The sequence below is a fragment of the Apis cerana genome, linkage group LG11 (assembly GCF_029169275.1).
Source record: "Apis cerana isolate GH-2021 linkage group LG11, AcerK_1.0, whole genome shotgun sequence".
Classification (NCBI taxonomy): Eukaryota; Metazoa; Arthropoda; class Insecta; order Hymenoptera; family Apidae; genus Apis; species Apis cerana.
Window position 1 is genome coordinate 2,645,942 of NC_083862.1, and position 12,737 is coordinate 2,658,678.

Below are 12,737 nucleotides of genomic sequence, written 5' to 3' on the forward strand. Positions count from 1 at the left end.
ATAATTATTTGATTTACTTTTTTTTTAATTTTACAGTATTAATCAATTTTAAATTAATAATTTATAGAAATTTGTTTTCAATATAAATACTAATTAAATAATAGATTTCTATTTTTAAATTTTGATCATTGAGTTGTTTTAAGACTGAGTTGGTATCTATTTTTGTTAAAATACTTTGTCTTTTTTTTTTTTGTTAATATTATTATTTCAGTTTAGTTCAAGAAACGCGATCAATATCGATATTAAATTGTACTAATATTAATTTTTATTTCAATAAATGTTTCATTTGCTTCGTATCAATCGATCGATAATGGAATGATAACGTGGAAACTTTTAATAATAATGATTCATTGCAAAATCAATATATATATGTATAAATATATATATGTAACAAGGAAAAGATATTTTTGTTTAACGAAATTGAAATATGTATTAAGTAGCCTTCAATTGTTTTCTCAATTAGAGAATATCCACTATTTAATTTAAATATAATGAATTTATAATCATTTTAAAATAAAAATAAATAAATAAAAAAAAGCAACAGAAAAGATTTCCATCATTATTGTGTAAAATTATAATAATTCATTCCACATTGAATATGTTAACGAGCTATTATAAATTTTGCATGTTTCTTATATTAATTTGTTTTTATTTTTAATATATGAAATTCATTTAATAATAAGTAATATAATAAATAATCAATTTATCAGCTTGTTATCACATATTTTCTGTATAAGAATTACATATATAAATAATTTCTTGGAAATCATATATTTTATTTTTAATTTTAATTTTATTATTTAGACATTTTTTTAATTACAGCAATTTTTAATTACTTTATTTTCAATATAATATATATTATATAATGAAATGAAATACATTATGAAACACTTTTGCATTCAACAGCAATTATTTACACAACGTTATAGTAGAACATGATTACGAAATTTTTTGTGTTTGTCATAGAGATCTCCAATTTCATCTCATAAAACATAATAAAACGAAATAATTTAAGAAAAAAATATATTTATCAAATTAAAGAACTTAAGAATTTTGAAAAATTTAAATAATTTTAACAATAATATGAATTCTTTTTATATTCATCAGATATATTTTTTTCTATCAGCATCAATATAATTGAATAAATAAGTGATATAATATAATAATTTAATATAAAAAGTAATATCAGAAAATATCTGATTCATATCAACATTGCCATATTTAATCGAATAATTATTCTTTATTTCCATTTTATCTAAGACTAAGAAAGATTTTGTTACATCATTCTTCTAGAAAATCATTTCCATTCGATTCGAAATTAATCTTTTAAATGATAAAATTACAGAAAATTGATTTGTTTATGTATTTCAGATAAAAAAATTTAAATATAATAATGGAAAAAGGGATACCATCACCACCACCACCACCACCTGGTTTTATTCCACCCATGCCACCACCACCATATGGTGAATTTCCTCCACAATCACAACCACAACCACGTACGTAAAATAATATATATATAAATGTTAAAATATGAGAACAATGTAATAATTTTAAATATTGAATAATAATAGGTTATCGGGAAACCAAAAATACAAAAATGTATAAAATAATTTAATGATAAAGATTTGAAAGTGTTTAACCACACCTACTTATATAATCATGCGCATCGCTTATAATTGCTGCTGCACACAAAATCCCTAAAATGAATCCATGATAATCAAAACCAAGCAAGATATATATATATATGTATTGATGCTTTTATTTCCACGTGGCATTCTAGTGATGACGAATTAAGATTATTTTGTAACTTAAAAAACAACTGAAAGTTTTAAAATAATACTTTTCAAATGAATTCCAATAATTTACAATGCCAAAGCAGAATTTTCCAAATTATGTGTAGATATATCGTCATCGTTGGAAGGAGAATTTAAAATTAGAATAAAAAATTAGAATAAAATCTAATGAAAATGTTAAGTCAATAAAAATTTTTTAATTCTTTAATTTTCAATAATATAATATTTTTATTATATTATATAAATGTTAAAAAAATGTTATATAAATGTTAAAAGATTTGCTAAATATTTAATATTATTTTTAATAAAATATTTTTAAGTATATATATATGTATATATTATAAACATTGATTATAATATTAAATATATATTATAAATTTTAAAGTTAAATGTATTCAGTAAATTTTGCTAAAATCCTTATTTTCAATAAATAAATTTAAGTAATGATATTAACAATAATATGGTTAGATATTTATGACTTTTATTAATTATTTTATTAATTATAAAATTTTTCTAATTATTAATATTTTAATTTACAAAAATTTATATTTTTATAAGATAAGTTTTGTCATTATTAATAATTACTATGTTAAATATTTTTATATGAATTAAAAACCTAACATTAAAATATAATTTTGCAGATATCATTGTCGTAGGAAATACACAGTTTGGTTCAGAATCACAACATTTAACATGTCCATATTGTCATGCGCAGATTAGTACAAGAGTTGAAACTGAATCAAACATGAAAACTCATTTATTTGCATTACTTCTTTGCGCTCTTGGGTAATTATATAAAACATAATTAAATTCTATTTAAATTTATTAACTATTTTATAAAAAAAAAATTGAATCATATTTATAATTGTTTTTAGATTTTGGTGTTGCGTTCCTTGTCCTTATTGTATTGACAATTGTTTATCTAAAAAACATTACTGTCCAGCTTGTAATGCATATTTAGGAGAAGCAAACAACTGAAAATAAATTCAAAATATAAGTATGAAAGTAGTATATAATATAAGTACAAAGTATATTATATACTGCTGAAAATAAAGTATTATTAATAATTTTTCTTTATATAATATATATATATATATGTATGTATATATATATGTATAAACATGAATTATAATATATATACTATTATGATTTTTTATTATGTATATAAAAATATTATGCATTTATTTTACATAATTAATAATAATAATAAAAAATAAATTAAAAAATATGAAAAATTCTGAATCCTATAATATAAAATTGTGATTAATAAATATTACTATAATTCTTTATATGTATAAATATCATATATAATTAAATTAAATTAATTTAATTTTAACAATTTAAAATTTGAAATTGATTAATTTGTTACTTTCTTATGTATCTAATTAATAATTTCATATCAATTATAAATTATAAGTTCAAATATTATATATCAAATGTGACTACTAAATAAGAATAAATATATTCTTAAAAATAAAATTTTAATAAAATATATGATTGTTAAAATCATTATACTATATGATTATATTTAACAATATATCTATATATTAATATAATGAAAGTTTTTTTATTATTAAATTAAACACATTATATAAGAACTTGTTTTATTACTATTTAAGTAAAGTTATATACAGCAAATTCTGAATATCATCCGATTGGCAGTATGCATGGTCAGATTGAATTATGTAAAAGAACATATATTAAAATGAATATTTGCACTGAGTACTATTTTTATTCATATATCCATTTTTCTGCCCAAGATGTCCAATCAATAACTTCTTTTTCTTCTCCAAACCATAGATTGATCTCTTTATTAGCAGATTCCACAGAATCAGATCCATGAATAATGTTACGTCCAACTTGAATACAAAAATCACCACGAATTGTTCCTGGTGCAGAATCCTTTGGATTTGTTTCTCCTAACATGAAACGACCAGTTTTTACTGCATTTAAACCTTCCCATACCTAAAAAATAATTATATAAAATAAATAAGACATATTCTTTATAATATATATATTTATCATATAATTACCATTGGTACAACTGGTCCTGAACTCATATATTTAATTAATCCAGGGAAAAATGGTCTAGATGCCAAATCTGAATAATGTTTCTTTAATAATTCTTCAGTTGGCTGTAAAGAAAAAATAAAATCTTATTGTTACATATTTAAATTAAGTTATATATGTTTAATTCCACTTTTATACCATAAAATAAAGAATGCAATATAATTTAGGTTATGTGCCAATATAACTTTATATAATTAAATTCAATTTTATTTAATTATACAGTTATTAAAAATAAATTATTAAAAAATTAATTTTAATAATAACAAAAAAATCTTTTATATGTCTTAATCCAAATTAAATTTAGATATTTAAACTTATTTTTATAAAAAACACTTTAATGTCATAAAATATAGTAATGAAGGTCACAATAATTATTTATCTTTATGATAAAATATGATAGATGAAAGTGTTTACATAGTCATAAACGTTTTTACATAATTATAAAAAATCAAAATATATGGATTTTTTCTGAAATTCTGAATATTATTAGTATTAAACTTACCCATAACATTTTCATTGCTACAAGCTTAAAACCTTTTTCTTCAAAACGTTGAATTATTTTTCCAACAAGTCCGCGTTGGACACCATCAGGTTTAATCATAATAAACGTACGTTCTTTGTTCTCTCCCATTATTAACTTATAAAATAAATGAAGTAAAACTAACGTGGAGCACAAAACCATGCACACCGGCAACGGTACCGACAAAGTGAGATTGAAAGAACGGGTTAGATCTTTATTTATTCGAATTCTTCCAATGTGGTGGGGAAATCACCAGTCGTCACTACTGCAAAGCCATTCTCCACTCTTACCGCATGGCGCTTAAGTATAATTTGTTCAGGAGGAAATTATATTTTGATTCAATAATTTTTTTATTTTTTTAATTTTTCACAATATACTATTTCTTATATATTTTTATATGATAAATATATACATTTTTTTGAATTATAAAATAAAATATCTATGAAATATTGTAGTTTAAAAATAATATGGTTATTATGATATACATATAATTATATAAAAATATATTTAATATGTAAATATTCATTTAAATTAAATATTTTTTTTTATTATTCTATTATTATATTTATTCTTTATTATATTTATTAAAAATTTTCATGCAGTTATTAGCGATATTTATTATTTAATCTCAAATAAATTTTTCTTATTATAATATTAAATATGTTATAATAATATTTTTACTGGAAATTGATTTTTGCAAACGTCCAATATTCATGAAATATGATAGCTGATTATATATAATTTGATTATCGGTTACATCAGTATGACGTATTTCCCGCGCATAGAATGTCGTGAGTCTCTAATCCGGAATATGTTCATCGATTGGTTTTTCACATCAGCCTGTCTTACGTATACGTAGTTCACGCTATGTTAAAATTATTGTAGCATCGATAGACTATCGTTCATGAAGAGCATAGTTATCGTGATAATATTTTATATAAAAAATTTTCAATAACAAAATTTTTTTCGATTATGTAATTTATTTTTTATGTGATTTGCATATTGTTGTATCAATTCTCAGTTTAAGTAAAGTGCTTGAAAATCCATGATGGCGCATACTGAAAGATTGCGCTAGTGCATGCCAATATAAGTGCCGCGCGTATCTGTTTTTGTTTCGATTCTTCAGAAAATACAGAATTCTCGTTAGATTTGATATATTACGGTTTTCGATACTGGATTTATGCAAGATTTTTCGTGATAATAAAATTTCTGTGCCATTTTATATCATTGCCGTTTGTTCTATATCATTTTTTATGGTGGCCATCATCATGCAAGCACAGCAGCAGCCACAGCAACAACAGCAGCAGAATCATCAACAAATTGCAGGCACCAGTGTCATTCTCAAGATGAACGAGATACAACAGCTTTCGACAGTTGGTACGTAGTAAAACAATTTCAACTACGTACCATTTCATTTTAAGTGTCAAATTTTCATTAACGAAATTCGGTCAGATGTATAAGTTTGCAAATATTGATTTTGCAAATTTTAATTCGTGTTACTAAAAATTCTGTAAAAATTTCCATTATTAATCTTAACAAATAAAAATTATATAGATTTATTTTGTTTTATAAGTGATTATGAATTATATTATATTGTTGTATTCGCAATTTCATTCTACTAAATTTTACCAAAATTAAATTTTGCTTTCGCTTATAAAAAAATTATTGAATAAAACTGAATTTGCAAATAAAATTTTCTCTTTATTAAAAAATAATATTGTTATCAATAATTTGTTTAATTAGTTATTATATACTTATAAATTAGTTATTTATATGTATATTACTTAATCGCAATGCTATAATATAGAATAAAAATATATATATATATGTATATATATATGTATATGTATATGAAATATGTGGTACTTAGCAATAAAAATTTCATTTTCAAACAATGTGGAATAAAGAATAATAAATACATCGCATGTATACATACATATATGTATAATTGTTGTTTTCTTTCTTTACAAACCTACAAAAATTTTATTATAATATATCATTCTATTATTACTGTCCTTAAAATTCTTCAAAGCATTCAAATTTTACTTTTTCTATGAATAGAGGCATTATACTATTGTATTATTATTTGTGTATAATATTTTCAACTCTATTCTTTTTTAAGCTGCTTGTATAAAGTATATATCGAAATATGTTGCGAACAAATATCAAGGTTTCAAGTTTACACACATTGAAATCTGCATTACCATTACCAGTACAATATACTAATTCCTGTATCGATACATATTATGTCTGAAATCGATTTTAATTCAGTCTATATATATTGCACCGTGTATCATGAAAAAAGTTGATCATATATATATCATATATGTTTCACGTGTGTAGGCCGCTTTAAACTACCTATTCTTCCCCTTCACTCTTCAGTCGTTGTTTCCGCTTCATCAAAGTGACGATGGAATATTCCACTTGGTACCTATGCCATCTGCTTTCTGTACAAGAGAGTGGGGATGACCGTCTCTATATTTCAGTGGTTCTTTTTGTTGTTCACAATTTTATAATTAAGAATTCGTTTCTATATTTTTATTTCAAATTTTCTAATATCTTTAATGTATAACAATAATTCAAAATAATTGATATTATTTTAAATTTTGAGCAATATATATATTTTATTAACTTCAAAACATATTATTATTTTATGAATAAATTTTAGAATTTCAAAAATCAATATTATAATATTAAAAAAATATTAATTTGACTTGATGTTGAAACTTCAATTTTGATATAAATAATAATATAATTTTAATAAATTGATTTTAAAAATTAGTTTTATTTACGAGGATTGAGAACCACTATTATGATTTCTTTATGTTCTCAGTCACGTACTAAAGATGCTAAACTTTAGGAAAATTTTAGGAAACACATTGAAATATATTTACAAACATAGATATAAAAATAATTTTTATTCTAAAATTAATCCTTAATAAAATTTATTAATGAATTGACAGATGATATGAAACATGACTTTACAAATTAAAAATAAAATTAAAGTATATATATATATATATATATATTTATAGATATTGTTTTAATTTCTTTATATATTTCTTTTTATTAATGTAAATAAAAAATTTAATTGTTTTAAATGTAAATAATTTATGTTTTTATTAATGAAAAAGAATTTAAAATTAATTCTATAAAAATATATTTATTAACTATTTATTATTTGAAATTAATAAAATTATCAAAAATAAAAAGTGAAATATATGCAAAATGAAAAAGCGTTAAGCATTAAATGCAATTTTACGGACCTGAGCCGGGTATCTTCTTTACCCCCTTCTTCGGCTTTTACCCAGCGACGCAGGAGTCTGCCATAGTATCGAATTGACCAATCAGCTTGCTTCTTGGTCTGGCGGGGATAACCTGGCTAAAGCGTACTTGCATAGAAACACGGAGGAGACAGTGTGTACAGAAACGAAGAGTAAATAAGTATTGTGGTACAATTTATAATAGCCGATAAACAATAACTTGAATAATACACATGAAAATAATTAAATCTGAAAAGTAAAAAAATAATTTAGGATCGAATAGTGCGAATTGTTGGAAAAAAATTGACTTACTAATACTAGTGTGTGGAAAAGTCTCGAAATTGGTCGAAAGTGATTGCGTGGAAACAGCGTGTGTGTGTACCGGGAAGAATAGAACAACGCGTTTGGAAAAATTCATCGACAAAATGAGTATACGATTGGCAGAAAAGAAAGAAAACGTTATAAAAAATTCGAGCAGCATAATCGGAAATGTAGTCAATAGTTCGGATGACGTTTGTAATGGAACCGTCGAGTGGCAAAATGGACAGAATCTTCTAGTTGTTACACAGGATACTCAGGGCAAGGAATTAATTGCAATTGCTGATAATCAGACCATTAATGTTGCAGTTGACTCTTATTGTTCGTATTTTTATCTCATAATTTTTTTATGTTATTTTAGAATCTAAAAAATCGATATATTTTAGTTAAAAGTATATTGTTTTTGTTTAAATTGCAGCATAATATGTAATATTTGAAAATAAATTAAAAAATATTGTAAAATTAAAATAATAATGAGAAAAAAAATGCTTAAATAAATAAAAATATCTTTTTATATATTATTTTCTTTTTCTTTATATTAATATCATATTATATTATGATATTTGAATGAAATAGATTTTTAGTTATATAAAAATTTATATAAAATTTATTTTATGATATATGATATATATAGTTTTATTATATATTTTATTATATATAAACATTTTATAAAGAAATTTTATGTAAATTATATTTATTATAATATATATTCTTTAATTAATACATATCAATGAGAATACATGTATAAATATTGTTTTGAATTTCTTTTTGAACAATATATGTTTATATTTATATTTTATATTTTATATCACAAATCATAAATTTTCTTAAGTTTTTAAGTAATTTTTTAAAATAAATAAATACATTTATTTATATTAAAAATATAAAATTCATAAAAAAAATTATATATTTTTAAATATTTTTAAATATTTTACAATGTATTTTCTTTTTATAGGGTTATTGGAACTTGCACATAGAGAATATCAAGCAGGAGATTATGAAAATGCTGAAAGACATTGTATGCAACTTTGGAGGCAGGAAACAAACAATACTGGAGTTCTTCTATTATTGTCTTCTATACACTTTCAATGTAGAAGACTAGAAAAGTAAATATTTTTATAATTGTTAAATAATTTTAAAATAAAAATATAAATAGATTCGAATAAGTATTTATTCTTCTATTTTAGATCTGCTCATTATAGCAGTTTAGCAATTAAACAAAATCCCTTATTGGCGGAAGCTTATAGCAATCTTGGAAATGTTTTCAAGGAACGTGGTCAGCTACAAGAAGCTTTGGAAAACTACAGACATGCTGTTAGATTGAAACCAGATTTCATTGATGGTTACATCAATTTAGCAGCAGCATTAGTAGCTGCAGGAGACATGGAGCAAGCAGTTCAAGCATATGTGACTGCTCTACAATACAACCCTGTGAGAAATTTATTCTGTTATTTAATAAAAATTTGTTATGTTCTTTTGCAAATTTTTAGATCTGCATAAATTCAATTTGTAATAAATTGTTTTGAAATAATTGTATTATTTCAAATATATTTAAAAAAATTTTTTTAAATAATTTAAGCTATTTAAGAATGCAAATTACAAAATATTTTTATATATTTTTGCATGTTGCAGGATCTTTACTGTGTGAGAAGTGATCTTGGTAATCTTTTGAAAGCATTAGCAAGACTTGATGAAGCTAAGGTAGGTTTTCTTTGTCTCTTGTTCATTGTTATAATTTAATCTAACGTGTCATGCACATATTCAAATGCATCAGTATCATAATCAAACTTTAAGATTATATTTATAGTTTTAAAGTTTTATTAATTTTGTTTTGACAAGTTACAGATGCATTTTGTAAAATGTGCACAAGTACTAGTTAGCAGCTCTATAGAATAATCAAGAACAACTGGTATCTATACTACTAGAAGCGAAAAGTTTTTTTCCTTTGCACTGAAATATGTGCGCGGCGCACGATGATCTTAGAAATAACAATATGTCATTTCAAAAAAAGACATTGAAGTGAAAATTCAAATTTTAGTAATAAATTGTTCATCGTGCGTACTTTTTCGTTTAATTAATTAATTACTGTGTTTGGTGTTTTTATTTTTAAGAATCAGAGAAAATATTGGGAATAAGATGATATTTCTTATAAGACATCAAACATAGTACGAGGGTTTATATTTAAAATTAGCTAAACTATGAAATCCCTCTTTGCATTGCGCGTTTTGCAATAACACTTAAAAGCAATAAACAGAATTTCTTTGCTTGGTGTTACTGTAAGGTTTAATTTGTCGATCCTATTATAACACTATCTATGTTATCTATGTTGTTGATCAAATAAAATATATATATTTCAAATTACAACAAGTTATAATAGGATTAACAAAGCGCGAATATAGTATTTAAGCTCATCTCATTTGATTCAACTCATTTTGAATGTGTATTTACTTTAGGTATACTGATCTGTTTTACATATACATGGACAACCTTTCTTTTCCAACTACTCTCTTTCCAATTTTGAAAATAAATAAATTGTGTGTACAATGATAATCGCGCGAGATCATTTGATCAATTTTATATATGTTTATAAATTATAACTTTTTATAAATTTGTGTGAATTATTTGCATATCATATTTATTTTGTGAAATAAAAAGAAAATATATTTTTTGAAACTTGGAAACTTCTGGGATTTGTTCGATTCCCAAGAGTTTCATTCATTTCAGTAATGTATAATAAAGCAAATGAGTCAAGTGGTCTACTTCATAAAGCAGCGCGGCGCGGCGATAATCGATAAGTAGAAATAAGTTGCAGACAGTATAATATCATTATAATGATTTTGATATTTATTTTACATTGAAAATTTCGCTTAATATTTTATATTTTCTGCAAAGAAACTTATCGATAAAATTCAACATAGCAAAGAGAAAGATTTTTCGTTATATTTCTTGTTATTCTTGAGCGCTTTCTAGTTTACTTGGTCGTTTTTTCGCTTAGTACGTTTTGCCACCAATAATATTAAATTATAGAAAAAAAAAAAAAAAAAAAAACAGTCTGAAATACTATTTATGTATGAGGCTAACTTTCATAAAATGAAAGTTATATTTTAACATGTTTCTCGATTACATTTTTAATATTATTATTCAAAATATTATCAACTACAGGAATCAATTGTAATATATTTGTTGCTTGCTATACGCTATAAATTTTATTGAAAGATTTTTTTAAACGTTATTGATAATTCAGAAATTTCGAAAAAATATTGGGATAAAATTTATATAATTATAATATGGTGGCTGACGAGCTCAGCGAAGCGTGTCTTTCAGGGGCACGTATAACTAGGTACCTCTGTATATGTATCAAAAAAGAAAATGAAAAAATTTAAGAAAAAAAATAAAAATAAAAAAAAAATAAAAAATAAAAAAAAGACAAAGTTGAGGCGAAGAGTTATCAATGAAGAGACATTAACGCAGCTGTCTTATTGTTGTGGATGGGATGATCAACTCTAGGAGGGGAAGTCGGAGCAATGTGATTGGTCGGTTACCATGGGTTCCTTCGTCAAAGGGTGAATCTGAATCTGGTTATTCAGTAACACACTGTCTCTCGGTCTAAGTTTATTATGAGAGCTTGCAAGCCGTACCTACCGTCAACCTACCAAAGGGTACACTGCAGGTAAAGTAATTCCCAAGGCCGATCTCTGAATATCCCATCAAACCAATTGGTCCTTTTGTTCCGTAAGAGATTGAATGTTGGATTTTTTAACTCAGGATCGGCCTCAAAGTATCTATATTTGCGATTGATTTATTTATGATCGCAAATATGGAACCAAGGGATTAAAGATTAACAAAAATATTATAATAAAATATTCTATTTTATTATCGAAAATGGGAATTCTTTGTTAAAGCTCATCCAACTTCATTTCTGTCCATCTTTACTTATTCCAGTATTTACTATTCAACCTTTCTTTGTCTATTTCCTATAGAGATCGGCCGACTGTAAATGCCCTTTTACTTATTGTTTAGGTACGGATTACTCTGTTTTTTATATAACAATGCAGCCCGCCTCTCGGCACGCGCGATGCACATTCCTGCTTGACCCTTAGGAGCGTCGTCACATAAAGAAGATTTTGGACAAATTTTTTTTTCTTTATTACACTATGGAAAGCAATAATACAAATTAACTTGTTAATAAACATTTACCTTATCGATGGTAAAAGAATATATGTGAAATACTGTTTGTTTAAGCTCATCGACTGAGAATGGACAATGTTGGAAGGTGAATTGGCCAAGTGCAATTAAGCAGAAGTGAACTAACAATGGCGAGGGGCGTACTACGTGTCATCGAGTTCACTGGACGCATTCCGGAAACTCGATGAACACGAAATGGGACACCCATATCGCTTCTCTTCCACGATGACGTTTCTAGCGCGCACCTAAATCCTTTTTTCCTGATTTCACATTAAATTCCAATCCAATATTACATTGTATGATTTGCAAAATGGATTTCGTTCTCTCTGTTTCTAATTCGTTCTCATTTTCCTTCAGAAGAAATTGTAATTTTAATGTAAAGTAAAATTTTTTTTTTTAAGTTAATTATAGGATTTGATTTGTTATGTTGACGTTAATCTGTATTTTTATTCTTTAATAATAAGATATTATTACATAAAAAATATTAATTATGATATTATTTATTGAATTTTTCTTAATATAAATTTGATTTTTTTTTTTTTTTGAATAAAAATTATTATTAATGAATATTGAAATCATAGTAAT

General features: G+C 24.0%; 4 protein-coding genes across 6 annotated transcripts in view; 3 read left to right on the top strand and 1 right to left on the bottom strand.

The window, feature by feature from the left end:
* The window catches only part of LOC108003866 (myosin-7B-like), a 23,123-nt gene extending 19,604 nt beyond the window's left edge, over positions 1–3,519 (top strand). For both annotated transcript variants that reach the window (XM_062081414.1, XM_062081415.1), the window contains exon 7: positions 1,372–3,519. The gene's annotated coding sequence lies outside the window, so the exon portion shown is untranslated. The remainder of the gene's footprint in view (positions 1–1,371) is intronic.
* On the top strand, positions 1,448–2,774 carry LOC107997182 (lipopolysaccharide-induced tumor necrosis factor-alpha factor homolog). Its single transcript, XM_017055616.3, has 3 exons — positions 1,448–1,499; positions 2,438–2,582; positions 2,672–2,774. The coding sequence occupies exons 1-3, from the start codon at positions 1,448–1,450 to the stop codon at positions 2,772–2,774; spliced, it is 300 nt and encodes a 99-aa protein (XP_016911105.2).
* Positions 3,384–5,063, bottom strand: LOC107997165 (nucleoside diphosphate kinase). Its single transcript, XM_017055596.3, has 3 exons — positions 4,369–5,063; positions 3,830–3,931; positions 3,384–3,761 (listed from the first exon to the last, which is right to left on the bottom strand). The coding sequence occupies exons 1-3, from the start codon at positions 4,546–4,548 to the stop codon at positions 3,528–3,530; spliced, it is 516 nt and encodes a 171-aa protein (XP_016911085.1). The 5' UTR covers positions 4,549–5,063; the 3' UTR covers positions 3,384–3,527.
* Positions 5,064–5,159: 96 nt separating this feature from the next.
* The window catches only part of LOC107997223 (UDP-N-acetylglucosamine--peptide N-acetylglucosaminyltransferase 110 kDa subunit), a 28,280-nt gene continuing 20,702 nt past the window's right edge, over positions 5,160–12,737 (top strand). The window contains exons 1-4 of one of the 2 annotated variants that reach the window (XM_017055663.3): positions 5,160–5,763; positions 8,923–9,073; positions 9,155–9,398; positions 9,600–9,668. In XM_017055663.3, coding sequence (XP_016911152.1) covers positions 5,640–5,763; positions 8,923–9,073; positions 9,155–9,398; positions 9,600–9,668 — 588 coding nt within the window. In that variant the 5' untranslated portion in view covers positions 5,160–5,639. Of the gene's footprint in view, positions 5,764–7,655; positions 8,289–8,922; positions 9,074–9,154; positions 9,399–9,599; positions 9,669–12,737 lie in introns of those variants that run through there. The other variant, XM_017055662.3, reaches the window with a different exon arrangement.

What these genes read in the sequence shown, in the direction of transcription:
- LOC107997182 (XM_017055616.3), top strand. Translation starts at nt 1,448, where the DNA reads ATGCCACCACCACCATATGGTGAATTTCCTCCACAATCACAACCACAA. An exon ending in ACAATCACAACCACAACCAC is followed by an intron (nt 1,500 to 2,437) that starts GTACGTAAAATA and finishes ATAATTTTGCAG; the next exon opens with ATATCATTGTCGTAGGAAAT. An exon ending in TTACTTCTTTGCGCTCTTGG is followed by an intron (nt 2,583 to 2,671) that starts GTAATTATATAA and finishes AATTGTTTTTAG; the next exon opens with ATTTTGGTGTTGCGTTCCTT.
- LOC107997165 (XM_017055596.3), bottom strand. Translation starts at nt 4,548, where the DNA reads ATGGTTTTGTGCTCCACGTTAGTTTTACTTCATTTATTTTATAAGTTA. An exon ending in TAGCAATGAAAATGTTATGG is followed by an intron (nt 3,932 to 4,368) that starts GTAAGTTTAATA and finishes TTTTCTTTACAG; the next exon opens with CCAACTGAAGAATTATTAAA. An exon ending in CAGGACCAGTTGTACCAATG is followed by an intron (nt 3,762 to 3,829) that starts GTAATTATATGA and finishes ATTATTTTTTAG; the next exon opens with GTATGGGAAGGTTTAAATGC.